General features: G+C 39.2%; 1 protein-coding gene across 1 annotated transcript in view; it reads left to right on the forward strand.

The window, feature by feature from the left end:
- LOC149141807 (nuclear pore complex protein NUP43-like) overlaps window positions 1–20965 on the forward strand; it is a 70439-nt gene extending 49474 nt beyond the window's left edge. Inside the window, exons 3-4 of the mRNA XM_089449240.1 lie at window positions 20146–20219; window positions 20468–20965. Of these exons, the coding sequence (XP_089305366.1) occupies window positions 20146–20219; window positions 20468–20521 (128 nt within the window). The 3' untranslated portion in view covers window positions 20522–20965. The remainder of the gene's footprint in view (window positions 1–20145; window positions 20220–20467) is intronic.
- The last annotated feature ends 1275 nt before the right edge of the window (window positions 20966–22240 follow it).

A 22240-nucleotide genomic window follows, 5' to 3' on the forward strand; every position in this document is an offset into this window, starting at 1 on the left:
GAGCCTTTTTTCCTTTCCCAACTATCTTCGGTGATTGCTCTCACTCTTGCTTGGGCTTTGTCTTCACCTCAGATCTGATACCATGTTAATTTTAGGTATGTTCTATGCTTAGAGCAATTTATTTCAATTTTCACTCTTAGCTCAATATCTTTTCCAGATTAGCAATCACATCAGCATTAAAGTAAACTACAGATAGAACATAAACATAAATCACAGAAGACAAGCCAAGACAAGAGGACACAAGATGTGGCGCTAGCCAGGGACAAACCCCAATGTGGGGAAACCCTTGATCAATTCTTCTTATATGTTCTTCAATAGTTCAATAGAGAGAGAGAGAGAGAGAGAGAGAGAGAGAGATAGTACATTTACAACAGAAGTCAACACTTTGACTTATCTAGATAAGAGGATAGATCATCTCTAAGAAGATGATACATGAGATTAGTTGAAGACATGCCGTTTCAACTGATTCTCCAAGGTGACTCCTTCACCTATCATTGTGCTACATCTCGTCATCATGCCGCACCTCACCGTGCTTGACCATGTTACACCCATCATCACAATGCTGGACCTTATGACCATGCTGTACAAATCATACTACTACACCTTATGCTGTCCCATGTGTCATAACCATGTTGTCAGACAACATGTCTCATGTGCTTGCAACACCATGCTTGCCACTGCTATCCATGCTGTCCATGCTTGCCATGCTGCACCATGCTTGCCATGCTGTCCATGTTGTCCATGCTTGCCATGCTGCACTATGCTTGCCATGCTGTCCATGCTTGTTGCTGTCCCATGTACCTTTGGTGCCATGTCACAACTGTCCCATGTATCTATACAACACTATGTACCTTGCTGTCCCATGCATCTATACGACACTATGTACCTTGCTGTCCTATGTACTTTGCTTCACTAGTTAGCAACGCCATGTAGCCTTAGCAATGTTGTACTAGTCACCTTACTTGCTGCTGTCCATGCCGTCTGCTGAGCAGCACCATGTACCCTTGCTGCTGAGCAGCACCAGGTACCCTTGCTGCCATGTGTTGTTTCACCACGCTGCACTACTGCACTGCATCACTGGTTAGGGCATCACTCTACAACCCTTATCCTCCATACAAATCAGCAAAACAACCTTCTAAAGGCTGCAGTTCTCCAAGGGAATAACCCTCCACACCTACGCTATTCCCTTTGGCTTTGTTTGACCCCAAACGAAGCACCCAGAAGTAGCCTGGTTGTTGGCTATGGCTTATGGCTTATCGCAACAACTGCAGTAGCTTTCGACCTCCCTCCAATCCTTCACCACACAGCCCTAAAACAACATCAGTCTGTCCTTAAGCCTTGTGGCCCTACAACCCTTCAATCCGGCCCTAGAACAGATCCGTTGTACCTACAGCAACTCGGCTTCTCCTCCAGAAATGCCACGCTGCTCCTCGGCCTCCACACTTGTTGTTCCTCGATCTAATTTTCCCAGCAATACGCACTTGGAACAACCCTTAACTTACCCGCAAAACAACCCTTTCTCACCGTGATGTCACCTACAACAAACCCTCACTACGACCCATAAACAAAGATCCTTCTAGACTGCGTAGATACCAACATTAGGGCTTCTTCCTTGATAGCGTTAGGGCTTCTCATTTGATTGCGTTAGGGCTTCTCACTTGACTGCGTCCTCTTGGTTAGGGAAGATTTTGGCTAGGGCATCCTCCTCCTAGATCTCTCTTCCACTAAATCCCAAAGCAAGTGTAGAGAAATCAAGAGTGAAGTGTGTGTACAAATGACTATCAAGTCACCTCCTTTTATACTAAAACGTTGAGCACACGTGGGGGTTATTTGGTTGCTGGCCGACCTTGACGAATTGTCCCATAACACAAATAAATTCATATCTCCATTAATACTTATTGGAATTGGATGATCTTTAGATCAATCCTACACCTCTCGATGAGAGGGATCCAAGAAAAATATCAGCTGCCATATATAAGATGACCCACATGGTGTTTGGTCCTAGTTGCCAATTTTAACAAAAACGGTGCAACAAATGAGGGTTTATTTTATCATTATCCAACAAATTTGAGAGTACAATAATTTGGATGCCTGACTGGCAATCCTCTGACAAATATACTAGCGAAATAATTTGGAGAAGATTTTCTCCCTCTATAATCAATCTCGACCTTCTTTGGCCTGCTCGAACCCCACAATGGAAAACTTGCACTCTACATGGAATTCAGACTCTTGGCTCTGGGCAATATGCACAACCCCAAATCTGCCTTCCACTGTGTCGTCTAGCCTCCATCTACCTATGGAAAATATTCACTCTGCCTTCTGGACTTAGATTTGGCCTCTGACAACTGGAACGAACCTCTTCCAACGACTCACACCCTTGGATTGGTTAACTAGCACTGCCTGTATGACCCTCTTTGCAAAAGAATTTGACCTCCCTTTTCATGCCTCTCCGACATTGGAAAAACACTGGGAAATTCTTCGAAATCTTGCTCTCTAAAGTATCTACTACTCTATCTCTGATATTCTCCCTCTGGCTCGAACTGCTCCCTCACTTAATCTGTGAACTGGGTAGCTTGATCTGCCAAGATAACTGATGCTCTCATAATTGTGTCTCTCTCCATCCCTTCGACCTGCTCTTATAATCAAAAGTGACAGGGTCTAGCACTGTATCATTAAGATCCAAGTTGGCCAATGCGAACTCAACACTGCTTTCCAAAACTATATCATCAGGAAACACATCCCACATCCTTGTTTTTCCCATCAACCACTCCTCCCTTTGCCTATTGCCTATTCGATGCCCTACCACATCCTCAAAGAGTATCAAAATCAATTTTAGATGCCTACCCAATCCTCGATTCTTTCTTCACAACATGAAGATAAGAATAATGTGTTTAAACTTTATCTCTCCCTCTCAACTAGGGAAGATATACTCATTCCTATAAAAGGAATATACCCAAGATCCCTCTTATCTAGGGACTTGTCCAAGCTCCTTCTTAAGTAGGAACTTGCTACCAACAACAACTCTTTGCTCTTTGGTGGAGATCATGGTAGTTTTCAGCTACTTGTATGGCTCCTTCTTTTGATGTCACGAACTTCATCTTCTTCATTATGAAGCCTTCATCTTCTAGATTTTCTTCGTAAAGGGCATCGACCATTCATCACTTTCCTTCGACGAACCATAGGGTTGAACCATCAATCATGTCCTTCTTCGGAAAGTGATCTTCTAGTCCACATCTAGTTTTTCTTCATTCTGCTAACTCTTCAAGTCATGTTACTTTCAGGATCTTCCATCCATTCTTATGAGTACTAGTTGTAGGTGACATCTACAACTCTCTTTCAGTAGCCTTGTATCAACCCAACCAGAGGTTGTTCAAAAATCAAAATGAACATCAAATCAAAGTTACTTTTTATGATGGCCTTTCATCATGACATCTGCTTGCTTGCAACATCAACATCCTGCACATTCATAAACACATCTCCAAGACATTCAATGTCAAGGGTCTCCTTCCTTTACAGACTTCATCAGAGTCTTCATACTTTCTCTATGGAGATGTCATAGCCAATTCTTCTAGTCATAGGATGTTGATCACTTATCTTATGTGACTATAGTTGCATCTTTCACGAATTCTTCTTCCTTTCTTCACATATTGTTCCCCAAGAACTTCTATACATAGTTCCTCCATCTTTGTCAACCACCTCATATTCCATATGAGGACATATTATGTTGATTTCATCTTGTAAATATGTGAACTAGTTCAAGACATATGCCTTCATGCATCTTACCAAAGGAAGAGATCCTTTTTCTTCGATCATGCTCATGAGATAGAGCATTCACCCATGCTATTTGCAACTATGACATGATTTAATCTATCAAACATATACATACCTCTTTTCTCCTTTTTGGTCATCTAGACTTCCTTTGACAACTTCCTTTCCTTGTTTGAAAGTACTTAACCATCTTGACATGCTGCACTCCTTCGTCATCATATCATCTTCTTTCTAAACCATAGATCCCACACAAGGTGGAATGATCAGCGAGACACTTGCTTCTTCCAAGTACATGCGAACCTTCTAATGGAGGATCTTGATTATCCTCATCCTGCAAATGGTCCCTCCTAATGATGATGAATAACGATGAATTCTTTATATCTTTTATCAGGGTAGATGACTTTCTTCATTTATGCTTTCAATGAGGTTACCATGAGCTACTTCCTTTCTATGAGGACTGCTACAACCATGTAGACTTCTACTTTAGCTATTCTTTCAAGCTTCTATAATGATGTCATGAGCTCTTGCTTCAATCGTATGCTTCTAATATGATGCCATCTTCTAATATGATGCATCCTATCATACTTACAATGCTTCCTACCATGATAGCTATCTTTCACAAAACTGAAAAGAACTAAGTGAAGAAGATTATCTCAGTCATAGTAGAGATCTTTCACTTCTTCCTTCTTTGATTTTTTCTTCTCAGGTTCTTCTACTTCGGTGATATGGGCTTCATTCCTTTCTTTCCTTTTTTGTTAATTTTTGCAACTAGGGTCAAATTCCACATTGGACGACTTAGATGATCGAGATGATGCTTGCATTAAATTCCTCTTTTCGAGAGGACCAAAATCGACCTAAAGATCACCCAATTTGGTCAAGAGGAAGTTAAGTTTTGAATTATTTTATTCATACATAGATTATGGAATGGGTTGGCTTGGGTCAACCTTAACCCCAAGTGAACCCTCAGGAAAGCCTATAAATAGAAGCGACCTCAAGTTCATTTCATCACATTGATCAAGCCATTTTCTATTCTTCTCTTTTGTCTTGGTTCGCACAAGTTCGACGGAAGGAGTTCGCACAAGGGTCCGAAATCACAGGTGTGAGGTTCGCTCTGAGTTAGGGTTTTCTAGGTTCTAGACGCTGGCACAGAATAGGGCATTTTAGTCCCTGGATGCTGGCACAGAGTGGACAAGACAACGTCCAAAGAGCCCTAGATGTTGGTAGACAGGCTTATGAGAGCGTCTAGGGGTTCAGAGTCAGATCTGGTTGCATTAGTCCTCGGATGCTCGCACAGAGTGGTCCAGAGAGCATACAGGCCGTCCCAGACGCATACACAACAACTGTAAGGGAGCGTCCAAGGGTTTTTGGTGTATTTTACCCTCACGCACACACAAAGTCTTCCTGAGAGCATCCGAGCAATCGCAGACACCCTCACACAGTATCCGAGAGAGCGTCTTGGGAGTTTCGGACGCACACGAACAACTTTGATGAGAGCGTCTAGGGTTTAGATCTAGGGCTTGACATCTTGGCTTTAGTTGAATTCAGTGATCTGGTGGATCTGGGTTTCCCTCTGCTATTGTACAGATCTGTAGATTTGATTTATTGGTATCTATTGCAAACATATGTATTGAGCTCATTGTACTATCTATTGAAATCTTTTTATGATGATCTATTAAAGAAGAAGATTTGAAAGGGTTTCCCCCTTGTGGGGTTTTTCCCTGGTCTTGGACCAATCTACTGTCTCTTATGGTTGTGCTGTTGTCTTCTTTGTCACTGCATATATTGTTCTTTTTTCAGTTACGTTTATGATTGATTAATGAAAAAGTAATTTGGGCTAAAGTAACTGATACAACATAAAACAATCAAAAAATTTAACATTTTCTTGTTGTCTTTCTTGAGTTTTGGACAATCTCTTTTGAAATGTCCATATTCCTGATAACAATAGCATTGCATCTTTGACATATCGATCTTCTTCTTTTTTTGAGGTCCTAACATCCCAAACTTTTCTTTTCTCCTAGCCATGGCAGCAAATGCTTGAACTTGTTCGCTTGGTCCTACATCGCCTTTGCCTTCAACCTGGTCTATTCAATCTTACACAATGACTAGAGTTCACTGAATGGGGTGGCTTCCTTCTTTCCGTAGATGCTTGATACAAAGTTGCCCCATTCATCAGGTAGTGCATTTAGCACCACGGTGGTCATCTCTTTGTCGGACATTATTTCCCCCAACTCTTGTAGTTGGTCTCGTAATTGTGACACCCTCATAAGATATGAGGCTACCCCTTCTTCCTTTGACACCTTCATCTTATATAGCTCAGTTCTCAAAGATATCACTTCTCCTGCAGTGCTTACGAAGAATAATTCTATAAGTTTGTCATAGATGTCTTTTGACTTATCCAATTTTGCTACATAAGGGATGAGAGAATCCTTTATTGATTCTATAAGGATTCTTTGAGCCCTTATCTCCCCCTTCATATACTTCGCTAGAGATTGAGCTTCTTCCTTTGGTGGTGTTGACCACTGGAGTGGCACCTAAAGATTTTTTGAAGACTCCATGCCCATGGATGTGCTAAAGGCTACTTGTATCATCAAAGATTATTATACTACTAGAGTTTTTAAACTCTACTTCCTATTCCTATCATTTTCTGTTATACTCAAATTCCACAATCCTTGCGGGGACAATGCAAAACTACTTTCGCAAATTTTACATGTACCAAGCATAACTAAAATTTGCTTCCAACTTAAGTTGGTTGTATAGAATTTAGGGACCCTCCATATTTATTGACCCGACTGTCAGGTCTGATTTTCGAGCGAGGGTGAGGTCTGGGGATAGGAGTTCAATTGAAACTTTGCTGTTGAATGCAACTAATAAAATAAACCAAGAGCACATCTACATCGCATCTTTACTTTACTTGCAAATGCAATTTTCCTACTTAAGCTATCTTGGATTCACTTGAGTCTTGTTCAGTGATGCGGGGGAGCGCCCCCCCCCCCCCCCCCCCCCCCTTCGAACCCGCTCCCGAAGCGCGCTCCGGGCGGGAGCGGGTCGGGAGCGCGCTCCCGTAAAAAAATTTGCGCTCCCTGGTCTGTGAGGGAGCGCTTCAGGGAGCGATCGCTCCCGCGCTCCCGGAGCGCTTTTTAATGCCCGGGAGCGATCGGGGAGCGATCGCTCCCTGATCGCTCCCGGGGATTAAAAAACGCTTCGGGAGCGAATTTTAGTGAACCGGGAGCGGTTCGGCGGAAAAAAATTCCGCGGACCCGAAAAAAACAAAAAATTTAACTAATTTTTTTGGGTTTATAAGCCCAATGGGCCAAAACAAAATCATTTCAATGAGATTGAGCTTGAGTTTGAGAGCAAAGGAGCAAGGAGCAAGAGCTGAGGAGCAAGGAGCCAGAGCTGAGGAGCGAGGAGCAAGTGCCAAGGAGCGAGGAGCAAGCTTGCAGAGGTAAGTAACTTAATCATTTAGTTAGTTTAGTTGGTTAGGTAGTTAGTTTGTTTAGTTTAATTTACCTGTTTGAGTTTAAAGATCATTAATTTAAATTAAATTAATAAATTAAATGAATTAATCCCAATAAACTAAATTAATTTGCAGATTCAAGACTCAAACCCTACAAACATCAAACACGATGGACCTGGGGATTTTTATTGGCATTTTCCTCTTCCTGGTCCCTTTTCTGGTTATTATGGTGGTGGAGAGTAGGAAACGGAGGGGGCCTGAAACTGAAGAGGTGGATGAAGAAGCCGGAGGAAGTCAAATAGGTGAAAACCCCAGTGAGGAGGATGTGGAGGGTGAACATGAGGGTCAAAAAACTAAACAAGACCAAACTCCATTGTGGAAATATGTTCAGAGGCCTGAAACAGGGAGAGGGGGTGGAACCACTAAATTTCATTGCCCCCATTGCAACAATGATTTCACAGGCTCATACACCCGTTTGAGAAGACACCTTTGCGGGAAAAGGGCATGGGATGGAGAGAAACAAATAGGAATCAGAACTTGCGACGCGGTGTCAACAGCAGATAGAGCCAAATACATAAAGGAAGAGGAGGACGCCCAATACAAAGCAAAAAGATCAAGGGGTTTCTTTGAAAGCTCACAAAGAACTCCTTCAGCATCCTCCCAAGGCAGTGGATATGGACATGGAGGCTCAGGGTCATCATCTTTACGCCGTAGAACCATATCAGATTTCCTTGATGAGGGGTGTAGGAATGATGTGGATTCAAAAATTTACAGGTTCCTCTATGCAAATGGGATACCATTCAATGTTCTACGCTCACCTTATTGGCACGAAATGGTTTCTGCCATAAATGATGCCCCTAAAGGATACAAGAGCCCTGGGTATGACAAGGCAAGAACAGTTGGCCTTGATCATGAAAAAGCAAAAATATCACATTCTTTGAATAAAATGACAAGTTCTTGGACTGACAATGGGGTGTCCATTGTATCTGATGGATGGACAAATGTAAAAGGCAAGCCATTGATAAGTGTTCTTGCTGTGTCCCGAAGTGGTCCCATTTTTCTAGCTGCACATGATTACTCAGACAAGTTCAAGACCGCTATCAACATTGCAGAAGCATTGCTTGAAACAATTGAGCGTATTGGCCCATACAATGTCATCCAAGTCATCACTGATAATGCTCCTAATTGTAAGGCAGCGGGAGCAATTATTGAGGATAGATACCCGAACATATTTTGGTCTGGATGTTTGGTTCACACATTGAACCTTCTGTTGCATGATATTGTCAAAAACAAAAATGAACAATACCAATGGATTGGTGATTTGTACAAGAGAGGAAAAAAAATGATAAAATTTATTACAAATCATAGCAATACCCATGGCCTTTTCCGCAGTCACTCGAGATTGGAGTTGCTGAAGATTGCGAGGACTAGATTTGGTAGCTATTACCTCACCTTCAGGCGCCTTTTGAAGGTAAGAGAGGGTTTAGCTAGCATGGTATCAAGTCCAAATTGGCAGGTGTTAAAGGAAAGGGCTACAAATGTAGCTAACATTGCAGGTTTTGAAACGGTGGAGGAGGCCGCTCTTGATGGGCAGTTTTGGACAACTGTGAGACAGGTATTGGATTTCACCAAGCCAATTTATAACATGATTCGGTTTGCAGATACAGACAAACCAGTGATTGGCGAGGTGTATGAGCAAATGGATACCATGTTGGGGGAAATAAAAGACATTGTTAATAACAGAGATCCCGACTTGTACAATCTGATTCACGATTGTGTGTGTGAACGGTGGAAAAGGCTTAACCTTCCACTACATTGCTTGGCGTATATCCTTACGCCAAAATACTACTCAGATTCTTGGTTGGGCAAACCTGCAGCAGGGGGTGGTGTTAGGACCAAACCCCATTTAGATCGAGAGGTAACTAAAGGATATCTGGATGCATTAGAAAAGTTGGTGCCTGACAGGGAGGAATGTGCAGCTGTGCGCCTTGAAATAGGCAGATACTTCACTGGCAGTGGTTTGTATGGTAACTTCCATGCAATGGACGACAAAGATAAATTTGATTCTCTCACATGGTGGGAAACATATGGTGGCGACGGACTTTTGCGAAAATTGGCATTGAAAGTTCTTGCACAGGTTGTAAATTCTTCTTCTGCAGAGAGGTGTTGGAGCACCTACAGTTATATACATAATGTGAAAAGAAACAGGCTCAACGAAAACCGAGCAGAAAGCTTGGTTTATGTGCACTACAATTTGAGGTTGTTGAGCCATTACTGTGATCGGGCTAATGAAGATCCCACATATAAAATTTGGGACAATCACCCTGAGGACGACAATTTGGAGGATGGCATTGTACATATGGAAGAACTAGAAGATGAGCTTGTACGGGATGAAGCTGAAGCAGCTGCAGCAGCCATGCCACCTCCACCTCCACCATCCAGTAGCAGTTCTCAGGGCCCGAGTCTTGTTCCATTGCTGTCGCCACCTCCATCGACACCCTTGCGTGGAGGCTCTAGTTCTGGTCGTCGGTCTGGGCGGGAGACTCCTAGAAGACCGCCAAGACCTACTTATACTCCTGGAGACTCTCGTGGCAAGGGCCACTTGTAGATTTACAGTTTACTTGTCTTTTTTAGTTTCTATTAGACTTGTCACTTTAGTTTTCATAACTGTTCAGTGTTGAGTTTTGAGTCCTTGACTCTTGACTCTTGACTCTTTCATATCATTATGACATTATGATATTTTTTGTAAACATTATATCACTGTGACAATGAAAATTTGAAGTTTGAAGTTGGGCCTTGGCAATTATAACTCATTGGTAATGATTGTGAATTATGAATATGATGCTTTGTGAAAGACTAAAGTTGTTTCATTTCATCTCATTATTCATGTTTCATTTTATAAATTTTTAACATTTCATATCATGTTAACAGTTAGAAGTTAGGACTTAGAAATATCTTCGATATTACTTCTTGTAATGGTTAAACTTGGCTTACAAGTACAACTTGTTACTTTGGTGATCAATGATGATAAATGTAATTGAATTGAATGTTATTTTAATTTATTATTTTACTAAGGTTGATGACGATTATAATTTCTAGATGATTGATGTGATATGGTTCAATGATCAATTTATGTTTTTTTATGTTTTTTATGTCTATTTCATCATTCTACATGTTTTTGTTGACATATATGTATCAAAAATTAAAAAATATAAAAAATATATATATTTTTAAAAAATCGCTCTGGGATTCGCTCCCAAACCGGGAGCTTCTGAAAATGGTCGCTCCCGCTCCCGCTTCCGCTCCCGCTCCCCGCTCCCGCTCCCGCTCCCAAGTAACACTGGTCTTGTTTATATCTCTTTATTTCAAGAGGCATTTATTATGCAAGTATTGTGAATTCTTTTACTTTTGCAACATTTAACTTTCTTGTACTTGGAAATTCTTTCATTGATGCAATTCTATTTCAAAGTTATTTCATATGTTGTTGCTTTGATGATCATTTAAGCTCATGAGTAATTGATGTCATTATCTTGTCATTTGGGCATTTACTTTCAAGTACTATCTCCTTTATAGTTGCAATCGATGTTTATATGCTTATCTTGGTTTAACATTTGATTTTGTAGGATTGTCTATCATTGTATCTTGATTTCATTTTTGAGCAAGCTATTGTTATTTACTTGAAGGCACTGGTCTATACTTTGAATATATCATTGAAATTTGCTCATTTATTCATATGCTTGCTTAATTCTTGGAAACAAGTTATTTTTTGACAAGTAATCCAAATTAACCTTTCTCCTAGAGACTCATATCATATAACTTTTCATTAGGGACCACCCCCCTTAGCTAACCTAGGAGATAGCTTAAATGGAGAGAGTTGGGAATAGGTGACAACCCCTTCTCTTAGTTCTTGCCACCAACCACACCTTGTGGGGTTAAGGGTTTTTTTCACTGATTAGCAGGTGTAGGTGGCAAGTGTAACAGGTGGTTCAGTGATTGAACCTTTAACATGTCCAATGACTTCATTTTCTATGAGGATCAAATTTGTCCTCTTCTTCCATGCAAGGAAATTTGATGACCCAACCAATTTATTGCTCTCCTTGCAGAATGAAGTCATTTTGATAGTAGATTCAATCATAGATATAAGGATACTTGTCAAGTGAAGATGCTCCTTTGATGGTGATATCTTCAACTTGATGCCTTCTTGATTTTGATGATGATGTTTGCTTCCTTGAAGATGACAATGCTTCTTCTAGAGATGTCCTTCTTCAAATATGCTTGTGATGTGATCCTTTCTTCAGAGAGGGAGATCACCTTGATTCTTTTGATGATGATGGCAATGCTTCTTCTTTGATGTAGAGACTTCAAGATGCTTCAATGTGTAATCCTTCTTTCTTTGAGTGGAGGTGGGGTCCTTGAGATCTTCTTCTCCTTGAGATGATGATTGTAAAATGTGTGAACTTCCCAAGAATGCTTCAAGTATGGAACCCTTCTTTGGATGAGCTAGGGTTTTCTATGATATTCCTTAGTTCCTTCCTTGATACTCCTTAGATTGTTTGACATTCATGAATCCCTTCTTGATGGTTCGATGTCCTCTTTGATGCCTTGACCTTTCTTGCTATTCCTTTTGAGAGGAGGACCCAAGATATAAGCGATCAACTAGGGCCAAAACCTCTCCTCTTGAGAGAAATACTCGCAAGAACTCTTTTTTTATAGAACTTCAAATGACGAATTCCAAGACCTATGACCCTTGACCAAAAACCCCTCCAAGACTAAGTCAAGTCACTCCTTTGATCAACTCTTCTTCCACAAAGTCAACGTTGGTCAAACTTGTTGCAACACTTCAGATTTCGTCTTCTCTTCAAGATCTCGGCTTCTTCCACAGGTCTGCAATTCTTGGCCTGCTTGAAATCTCTGTAGTTTCATACGTGTGGACAGTTTGGAGTAGATTTGAAAGCCTTCTCTTCTTCGCTTGGGTAGGATCTTCCTCCTTGGGAACTCGGCTTGCAAAGAGAGTCTTCTTGTCACAAAAATTTGGCTTCGTCTGCAACTTTTCCTTGCTGCAACAAAAGTGATGCCCTAGATCTTGCACGTGTGAGGAGATTTAGCCCAAAACATTTCAAAAATACTTCGATTTACTTCTTCCTTTAGATCTTCTTTTCTTTGCTCCTCTTAGGTCTTCTTCTTTCTCTTGATCGAACTTATTGTGAGTTGCTTGGATGATCTTTACAAATGAGGCCGAGTCCTTCATATATAGGCTTCTTGTCACATCTTGTAGGCAGACTTGTCACTGTCCCTAGGTTGACTTGTCACTTGATAAGGCTGACTTGTCACTAGATAAGGATGACTTGTTGCTTGCACATTGACAGGGTCTTGGAGGGTCTTTGACTATATTTTTGACCTAACTAAATTTTCCTTTACAAATGAGGCCGAGTCCTTCATATATAGGCTTTTTGTCACATCTTGTAGGCCGACTTGTCACTGTCCCTAGGTCGACTTGTCACTTGATAAGGCTGACTTGTCACTAGATAAGGACGACTTGTTGCTTGCACATTGACAGGGTCTTGGAGGGTCTTTGACTATATTTTTGACCCAACTAAATTTTCCTTTAGAATATGTAACATGCCCAAGAGGGTCTTCCATACATGAAATCCATGCCTCAATTTCCCTTGAGCATGAAACCCATGCCTCAAGAATGACAATAATAAATTTATTTTTCTTTTTACAAGAAATAAATAAAATCATGATTACATATGTCATTATGAAGACTGAACCTAGTTACATATTTCAACAACCAGACACAGGGACAGAGGACACAAATTTGAGTGTTCGACACGAGGCACGTAGACCCCCCAAAACAGGACATGCTATATATATATATATATGTGTATATATATATATATATATATCATATTAAATAGATATTTCATATTACACAAATTCTCAAGATGATACAAATTCAGACATACATCTAGATTCTACATTGTAAATTTGTAACATTATGCATACAAATACAATTGTGACAGATTCATCAATGATCCAATATGAGAAAGACAGAAAATTAACAATAAACTGCAGTTTTCTCATTAAGTCATCAAAATCAAAATGTATTACGGCATTGAGTCCTAAGGACTTCTGATTAGGAATGCCAATGGCAAATAGAAATAGCAAATACAAAACAACTACAAGGTAGTAGGTAGCTCATCAATCATCATCATTAAAACCAACATCAATGTGATGGTCACCAATAGTCTCCTCTACATCGTCCTCCTCTGTATCCAATGTAATCTCTGCATCTGCTGTTGTGGAAGATGACCCCCCAAGAGTATCACGATCATCAAAAGTGACAGGCTCTAGCACTGGCTCATTAAGATCCAATTGGCCAGTTCCAACTCAACACTGCTGTTCAAACCTATATCATCAGGAAAGACATCCCTCATCTTTATCTTTCCCTTCAACCATTCCTCCCTCTGCCTATAAATAAGTCGAAGGTTGGTGTGCACATACACCATTGTCTCTGTCCTGGACTGCTCAAGTCTGCTCTTCTTCAAACTATACAAATTCCCATATATGCTCCAATTCCTCTTGTAACAAGAGGATGAAAACGAAATGCACTTACTGGTTGCATGAATGACCTCCAAAACGCTCCTAAACCCTTTGCTACTCGCTCCCACACACCCACAACAAGGGAGACACATTACAATGAAGAGAAAGCAATCCAAATTGGGCTTTTAAAGAGCCGCGACATACTTTTGGAGAGGGACACATCCCAAAATCGTGAAATTCTTGGGCGAATCAAATTCACTAGGTCCATGAATCCCTTGTGTTCGGACTTGATCGACCCACGAATCAAACACGCGTCCCTCGAGAATCGTGTCCGACATGTGGGATTCAGGACACGTGGGGGATGGGGGGGGTGGGGGGGATGAATCCAGTTACTTAGTCCTGCACCCTGAGCAATGACCCTTTCAATTTCTGAATTGATTGTAAGATTCAGGAACACTGCTATTTGAAATGGGCCACTTATCTTCAACAAAAAAGGCTAATGATTTTCTCAGCAGATCTCCAGCCAAGGTACTCATCTCAGATGTTAGAAGCACAACTTTTGAAGTATGATGTTGTGCCAATTTTGACAGTTACATACTTGTGTGTGCCAATCTGAAATTTGACTCAGGTTAATTTGTCTTTCTTGAGTTTTGGACATCTCTTTTGAAATGTCAATATTCCTAATAACAATAGCATTGGATCTTTGACATATTGATCTTCTTCTTTTTTTGAGGTCCTAACATCCCAAACTTTTCTGTTCTCCTAGCCATGGCAGCAAATGCTTGAACTTGTTCGCTTGGTCCTACATCGCCTTTGCCTTCAACCTGGTTTCTTCAATCTTACACAATGACTAGAGTTCACTGAATGGGGTGGCTTCCTTCTTTCCATAGATGCTTGATACAAAGTTGCCCCATTCATCAGGTAGTGCATTGAGCACCACGGTGGTCATCTCTTTGTCGGACATTATTTCCCCCAACTCTTGTAGTTGGTCTCGTATTTGTGACACCCTCATAAGATATGAGGCTATCCCTTCTTCCTTTGATACCTTCATCTTATATAGCTCAGTTCTCAAAGATATCACTTCTCCTGCAGTGCTTACGAAGAATAATTCTACCAGTTTGTCATAGATGTCTTTTGACTTCTCCAATTTTGCTACATAAGGGATGAGAGAATCCTTGATTGATTCTATAAGGATTCTTTGAGCCCTTATCTCCCCCTTCATATACTTCGCTAGAGCTTGAGCTTCTTCCTTTGGTGGTGTTGACCACTGGAGTGGCACCTAAAGATTTTTTGAAGACTCCATGCCCATGGATGTGCTAAAGGCTACTTGTATCATCAAAGATTATTATACTACTAGAGTTTTTAAACTCTACTTCCTATTCTTATCATTTTCTGTTATACTCAAATTCCACAATCCTTGCGGGGACAATGCAAAACTACTTTCGCAAATTTTACATGTACCAAGCATAACTAAAATTTGCTTCCAACTTAAGTTGGTTGTATAGAATTTAGGAACCCTCCACCTTTATTGACCCCACTGTCAGGTCTGATTTTCGAGCGAGGGTGAGGTCTGGGGATAGGAGTTCAATTGAAACTTTGCTGTTGAATGCAACTAATAAAATAAACCAAGAGCACATCTACATCACATCTTTACTTTACTTGCAAATGCAATTTTCCTACTTATGCTATCTTGGATTTACTTGAGTCTTGTTTATATCTCTTTATTTCAAGATGCATTTATTATGCAAGTATTGTGAATTCTTTTACTTTTGCGACATTTAACTTTCTTGTACTTGGAAATTCTTTCATTGATGCAATTCTATTTCAAAGTTATTTCATACGTTGTTGCTTTGATGATCATTTAAGCTCATGAGTAATTGATGTCATTAGCTTGTCAATTGGGCATTTACTTTCAAGTACTGTCTCCTTTATAGTTTCAATCGATGTTTTATGCTTATTTTGGTTTAACATTTGATTTTGTAGGATTGTCTATCATTGTATCTTGATTTCATTTTTGAGCAAACTATTGTTATTTACTTGAAGGCACTGGTCTATACTTTGAATATATCATTGAAATTTGCTCATTTATTCATATGCTTGTTTAATTCTTGGAAACAAGTTATTTTTTGACAAGTAATCCAAATTAACCTCTCTTAGAGACTCATATCATATAACTTTTCATTAGAGATCACCCCCCTTAGCTAATCTAGGAGATAGCTTAAATGGAGAAAGTTGGGAATAGGTGACAACCCCTTCTCTTAGTTCTTGCCACCAACCACACCTTGTGGGGTTAAGCGTTTTTTTCACTGATTAGCAGGTGTAGGTGGCAAGTGTAACAGGTGGTTCAGTGATTGAACCTTTAACATGCCCAATGACTTCATTTTCCATGAGGATCAAATTTGTCCTCTTCTTCCATGCAAAGAAATTTGATGACCTAACCAATTTATTGCTCTCCTTGAAGAATGAAGTCATTTTGATAGTAGATTCAATGATAGATATAAGGATACTTGTCAAGTGAAGATGATCCTTTGATGGTGATATCTTCAACTTGATGCCTTCTTGATTTTGATGGTGATGTTTGCTTCCTTGAAGATGGCAATGCTTCTTCCAGAGATGTCCTTCTTCAAATATGCTTGTGATGTGATCCTTTCTTCAGAGAGGGAGATCACCTTGATTCTTTTGATGATGATGACAATGTTTCTTCTTTGATGTAGAGACTTCAAGATGCTTCAATGTGTAATCCTTCTTTCTTCTAGTGGAGGTGGGGTCCTTGAGATCTGCTTCTACGTGAGATGATGATTGTAAAATGTGTGAACTTCCCAAGAATGCTTCAAGTATGGAACCCTTCTCTGGATGAGCTAGGGTTTTCTATGATATTCCTTAGTTCCTTTCTTGATACTCCTTAGATTGTTTGACATTCATGAATCCCTTTTTGATGGTTCGATGTCCTCTTTGATGCCTTGACCTTTCTTGATATTCCTTTTGAGAGGAGGACCCAAGATATAGGTGATCAACTAGGGCCAAAACCTCTCCTCTTGAGAGAAATACTCGCAAGAACTCTTTTTTTATAGAACTTCAAATGACGAATTCCAAGACCTATGGCCCTTGACCCAAAACCACTCCAAGACTAAGTCAAGTCACTCCTTTGATCAACTCTTCTTCCACAAAGTCAACGTTGGTCAAACTTGTTGCAACACTTCAGATTTCGTCTTCTCTTCAAGATCTCGGCTTCTTCCACAGGTCTGCAATTCTTGGCCTGCTTAAAATCTCTGTAGTTTCATACGTGTGGACAGTTTGGAGTAGATTTGAAAGCCTTCTCTTCTTCGCTTGGGTAGGATCTTCCTCCTTGGGAACTCGGCTTGCAAAGAGAGTCTTCTTGTCACAAAAATTTGGCTTCTTCTGCAACTTTTCCTTGCTGCAACAAAAGTGATGCCCTAGATCTTGCATGTGTGAGGAGATTTAGCCCAAAACATTTCAAAAATACTTCGATTTACTTCTTCCTTTAGATCTTCTTTTCTTTGCTCCTCTTAGGTCTTCTTCTTTCTCTTGATCGAACTTATTGTGAGTTGCTTGGATGATCTTTACAAATGAGGCCGAGTCCTTCATATATAGGCTTCTTGTCACATCTTGTAGGCAGACTTGTAACTGTCCCTAGGTTGACTTGTCACTTGATAAGGCTGACTTGTCACTAGATAAGGATGACTTGTTGCTTGCACATTGACAGGGTCTTGGAGGGTCTTTGACTATATTTTTGACCTAACTAAATTTTCCTTTACAAATGAGGCCGAGTCCTTCATATATAGGCTTTTTGTCACATCTTGTAGGCCGACTTGTCACTGTCCCTAGGTCGACTTGTCACTTGATAAGGCTGACTTGTCACTAGATAAGGACGACTTGTTGCTTGCACATTGACAGGGTCTTGGAGGGTCTTTGACTATTTTTTTGACCCAACTAAATTTTCCTTTAGAATATGTAACATGCCCAAGAGGATCTTCCATACATGAAATCCATGCCTCAATTTCCCTTGAGCATGAAACCCATGCCTCAAGAATGACAATAATAAATTTATTTTTCTTTTTACAAGAAATAAATAAAATCATGATTACATATGTCATTATGAAGACTGAACCTAGTTACATATTTCAACAACCAGACACAGGGACAGAGGACACAAATTTGATTGTTCAACACGAGGCACGTAGACCCCCCAAAACAGGACATGCTATATATATATATATATATCATACTAAATAGATATTTCATATTACACAAATTCTCAGGATGATACAAATTCAGACATACATCTAGATTCTACATTATAAATTTGTAACATTATGCATACAAATACAATTGTGACAGATTCATCAATGATCCAATATGAGGAAGACAGAAAATTAACAATAAACTGCAGTTTTCTCATTAAGTCATCAAAATCAAAATGTATTACGGAATTGAGTCCTAAGGACTTCTGATTAGGAATGGCAATGGCAAATAGAAATAGCAAATACAAAACAACTACAAGGTAGTAGGTAGCTCATCAATCATCATCATTAAAACCAACATCAATGTGACGGTCACCAATAGTCTCCTCTACATCCTCCTCCTCTGTATCCAATGTAATCTCTGCATCTGCTGTTGTGGAAGATGACCCCCCAAGAGTATCACGATCATCAAAAGTGACAGGCTCTAGCACTGGCTCATTAAGATCCAATTGGCCAGTTCCAACTCAACACTGCTGTTCAAACCTATATCATCAGGAAAGACATCCCCCATCTTTATCTTTCCCTTCAACCATTCCTCCCTCTGCCTATAAATAAGTCGAAGGTTGGTGTGCACATACACCATTGTCTCTGTCCTGGACTGCTCAAGTCTGCTCTTCTTCAAACTATACAAATTCCCATATATGCTCCAATTCCTCTTGCAACAAGAGGATGAAAGCGAAATGCACTTACTGGTTGCATGAATGACCTCCAAAACGCTCCTAAACCCTTTGCTACTCGCTCCCACACACCCACAACAAGGGAGACACATTACAATGAAGAGAAAGCAATCCAAATTGGGCTTTTAAAGAGCCGCGACATACTTTTGGAGAGGGACACATCCCAAAATCGTGACATTCTTGGGCTAATCAGATTCACTAGGTCCATGAATCCCTTGTGTTCGGACTTGATCGACCCACGAATCAAACACGCGTCCCTCGAGAATCGTGTCCGACATGTGGGATTCAGGACACGTGGGGGATGGGGGGGGTGGGGGGGATGAATCCAGTTACTTAGTCCTGCACCCTGAGCAATGACCCTTTCAATTTCTGAATTGAGTGTAAGATTCAGGAACACTGCTATTTGAAATGGGCCACTTATCTTCAACAAAAAAGGCTAATGATTTTCTCAGCAGATCTCCAGCCAAGGTACTCATCTCGGATGTTAGAAGCACAACTTTTGAAGTATGATGTTGTGCCAATTTTGACAGTTACATACTTGTGTGTGCCAATCTGAAATTTGACTCAGGTTAATGTCGATTCTGAACAAAAAGGACAGGCCAGAATACCTTGCAGAATTTTCAGACCTCACTTTCTCATTGATACATGGATGTCGTTAGCTTTGGTGCAAGTACCGGGAAATAGTTGAAGTAAATATTTAACTATTCAAACATCATAATACCTAATATGATATCTCTCTGTCTCCATGAGAAGACTGCATGGACAATTTTTTATATACTTTCAGTGATCTTTACCCTGCCTATGGTTTGAATCAATACAGAAAAAAGTGTTAGTTTTGATTTTTTTATTAGCTGATTTGTACTGCTGTCATGGTGGACAAACACTTTGCATACATGGAAAATTGGTTGTTCATGGCTATCAATGTTGTATTAAGAACGTCCCAAATTGCATGCTAGGGTTTTCTTTTAGTCATAATGTAGGTTTTTTGTTGAGTTGCTGTGGACTTGATTACCATGCCATCCATATCTTTTGGCAACCAATATTTACGGTGCTATTGACCCATTAATGCAGGGTGCTGTATATACCCACCGCTGGATAATGTACTTGCTTATATCCAACGGTGGGCATATACGCCCCCACGCATTAATGGGTCAATAGCACAGTAAATATTGGTTGCCATATCAGTTCAGCGATACTGCTTGTTATCATTGAAAGGAATGTGAAAGACAGCAGGTTTGCTTTGATTGACGTGCAATATTGAACGGTTTGCCTTTTTATGAGTCTACTGACACTTTTAATCCAAGGGAAAAATTCCTTTGCGACCTAGTATTGCAAGTATAAATTTCAAAACGTGATAACTGGAGCTACAGATTTGTGGTAGATTAGAGAACGTATTTTTATGTTCTTTAGATAAATTGTTAAAATTTGATGTGAATAGGTGAGGCGCCGCTCGAAGTTCTTGCAGAACCATGTGCAATTAATACTTTTGATATTGATCCAGAAAATTCCAGTGTAAGTTGTGTTGTTTTTTCTTTTAATTCCTGGGTCAGTTAGTTACTTAATAGGAGTTAATGAGAACACTTGAACTAGCAAGCCATAACATTCATGTTTGAATTGCCTGTAAATTTGTCAAGGTTGACAAATATGTGGAATATCTGTTTTTTGCAAAGTATAATTTAGGAGGATGTTTAAAAACCATTTTGAATTGTCCATGTTTGTTGTTGACAGTGCTCGCTTTCCTTTGGATTTAAATTGTGCAGGATGTAATATGCGGTTTGGAATGGGAAACAATTCTGTTTCTGAAAAGGTCATAATCGATAGCCCATTTATGCTATCAAACTAGTTGCTGTTCTAGCCTGTATTTAGAAGGGGGCTTCAAAATCTTAAATGAATTAATAGGGGTATTATAAACCATTGGGTGATAATTCAATATCTTCCTTTTTGCGTTAATCAAGTCTTTGAAGGGGCAGGACTCGACCAAAGCAGACAGGGATCAATGATACAATAGTCATGTGCACCTTAAAATCATCCATATTTAAGAAAAACTGTCGACTATAATAAAGTTTCCCTCAATTTTGGTCATAATACCTAGAGGCCATAATAACTATGGCAATGCTCTACATTGGGAATTCTCTCTCAGACAACGATTCTGCATTTTAAGTGGCAAGGCTGTATTATCTTAAGGAGAGTCGAGTGTACTAAAAATTCTTAATTTTCGCCAGAATAATTAGAAAGGCCGAAACTTTTGTTTCATGGATTTATCATATGAAATGTCGTTGCTGAAATCTGTGTCATGGATTTACTATCATAAATATAAAAAAAAATACATACATTGAGAATTTTTATTTAGAAAATTTCTAACTTTAAAGAGGGAAAGTGAAGCTTTTTAGTTAAATGTAGAGTTTTACAATTTATATAAATCCTACGTTATTTGTTAGAATTTTTGGAAGATTTTGAGGTCTATTTTCCAGTCTAATTTACTCGGATCTGGCAAGAATTCATTGGAATCACAAATTTGAAAAGTGAATACCATTATATAATCACCAATCCATATCAATATTATATATGATATCAAAAGAAGATGTTACTGTGTACATGGGAATTCTGTGTGAAGAACAATTAAAATATAACAAATTTCATTTGTTTTATTTATGACTAAGTGCTGAATCCATAGATAAAAATTTTGATACCATACTTATTAAACTATCTATTTGTTTATATTTTGAATCATCCGAAAGAATGGTATTTTTAATAATTTTATTAGTTGTTTAAATTATTACTTTCAATGCATAAAAATATTTTGGAATATTATTAATTAAATATTATTAATTAACAATATTTTACAATTTTAAAATATAGATTATATAATAGAGATTAAAATCGCATTGATATTCTTTCAATTTTGTGAATAATAATTACAATTTGAAAATCAATGTATTTTTTTTTGTTAAATGTTAAAGAATTGCCCCCAAAACCATGTTAAAATCATAGAGTTTTAGAATGGAAAAGACTCACTATGCTTCAAGGAAAGTCGATGCTCTAGAAGACGAGGATGGTTATAGTTTGTTGTTATTCACCCCATAAGACTTGTTGAGAATAACAAGAATCATAGGCTGCTCGAGAACTTTTGCATATGTTTAGTGTAAATATGTGAAGTAGTTAGAAATATTTTCAAAAAGTAATTTTATTTCAAAAATATATTTAGTAATTTATTTGTTAAGATAAAAAAGTTTTATATTCAGTAGTGTTGGAAATACTGAGTGGGGTGAATCGTTATTTCTTATCAATTAGTATATTTTTAATTTCATAGAGCATTGATTATTATTAACATTAAATTAATATACACATTAATCAACACCATTCAACAATGCACAATAATAAAGACAATATAGACATTTTTTAGGCGGAAACCCCACTCGAGACAAAAGTCACTGAATGCCTATTAATATTTGTCTTTCAATAAATTGTACATCAACATTTTCAGCTCCAACTGAGGGAGGCTCCAACCCCACTTGGTTTACAAATTCCAATGC

This window comes from Pinus tabuliformis, chromosome X (assembly GCF_031772625.1).
Source record: "Pinus tabuliformis cultivar Carrire ecotype Pingquan chromosome X, CPIR1, whole genome shotgun sequence".
Lineage (NCBI taxonomy): Eukaryota > Viridiplantae > Streptophyta > Pinopsida > Pinales > Pinaceae > Pinus > Pinus tabuliformis.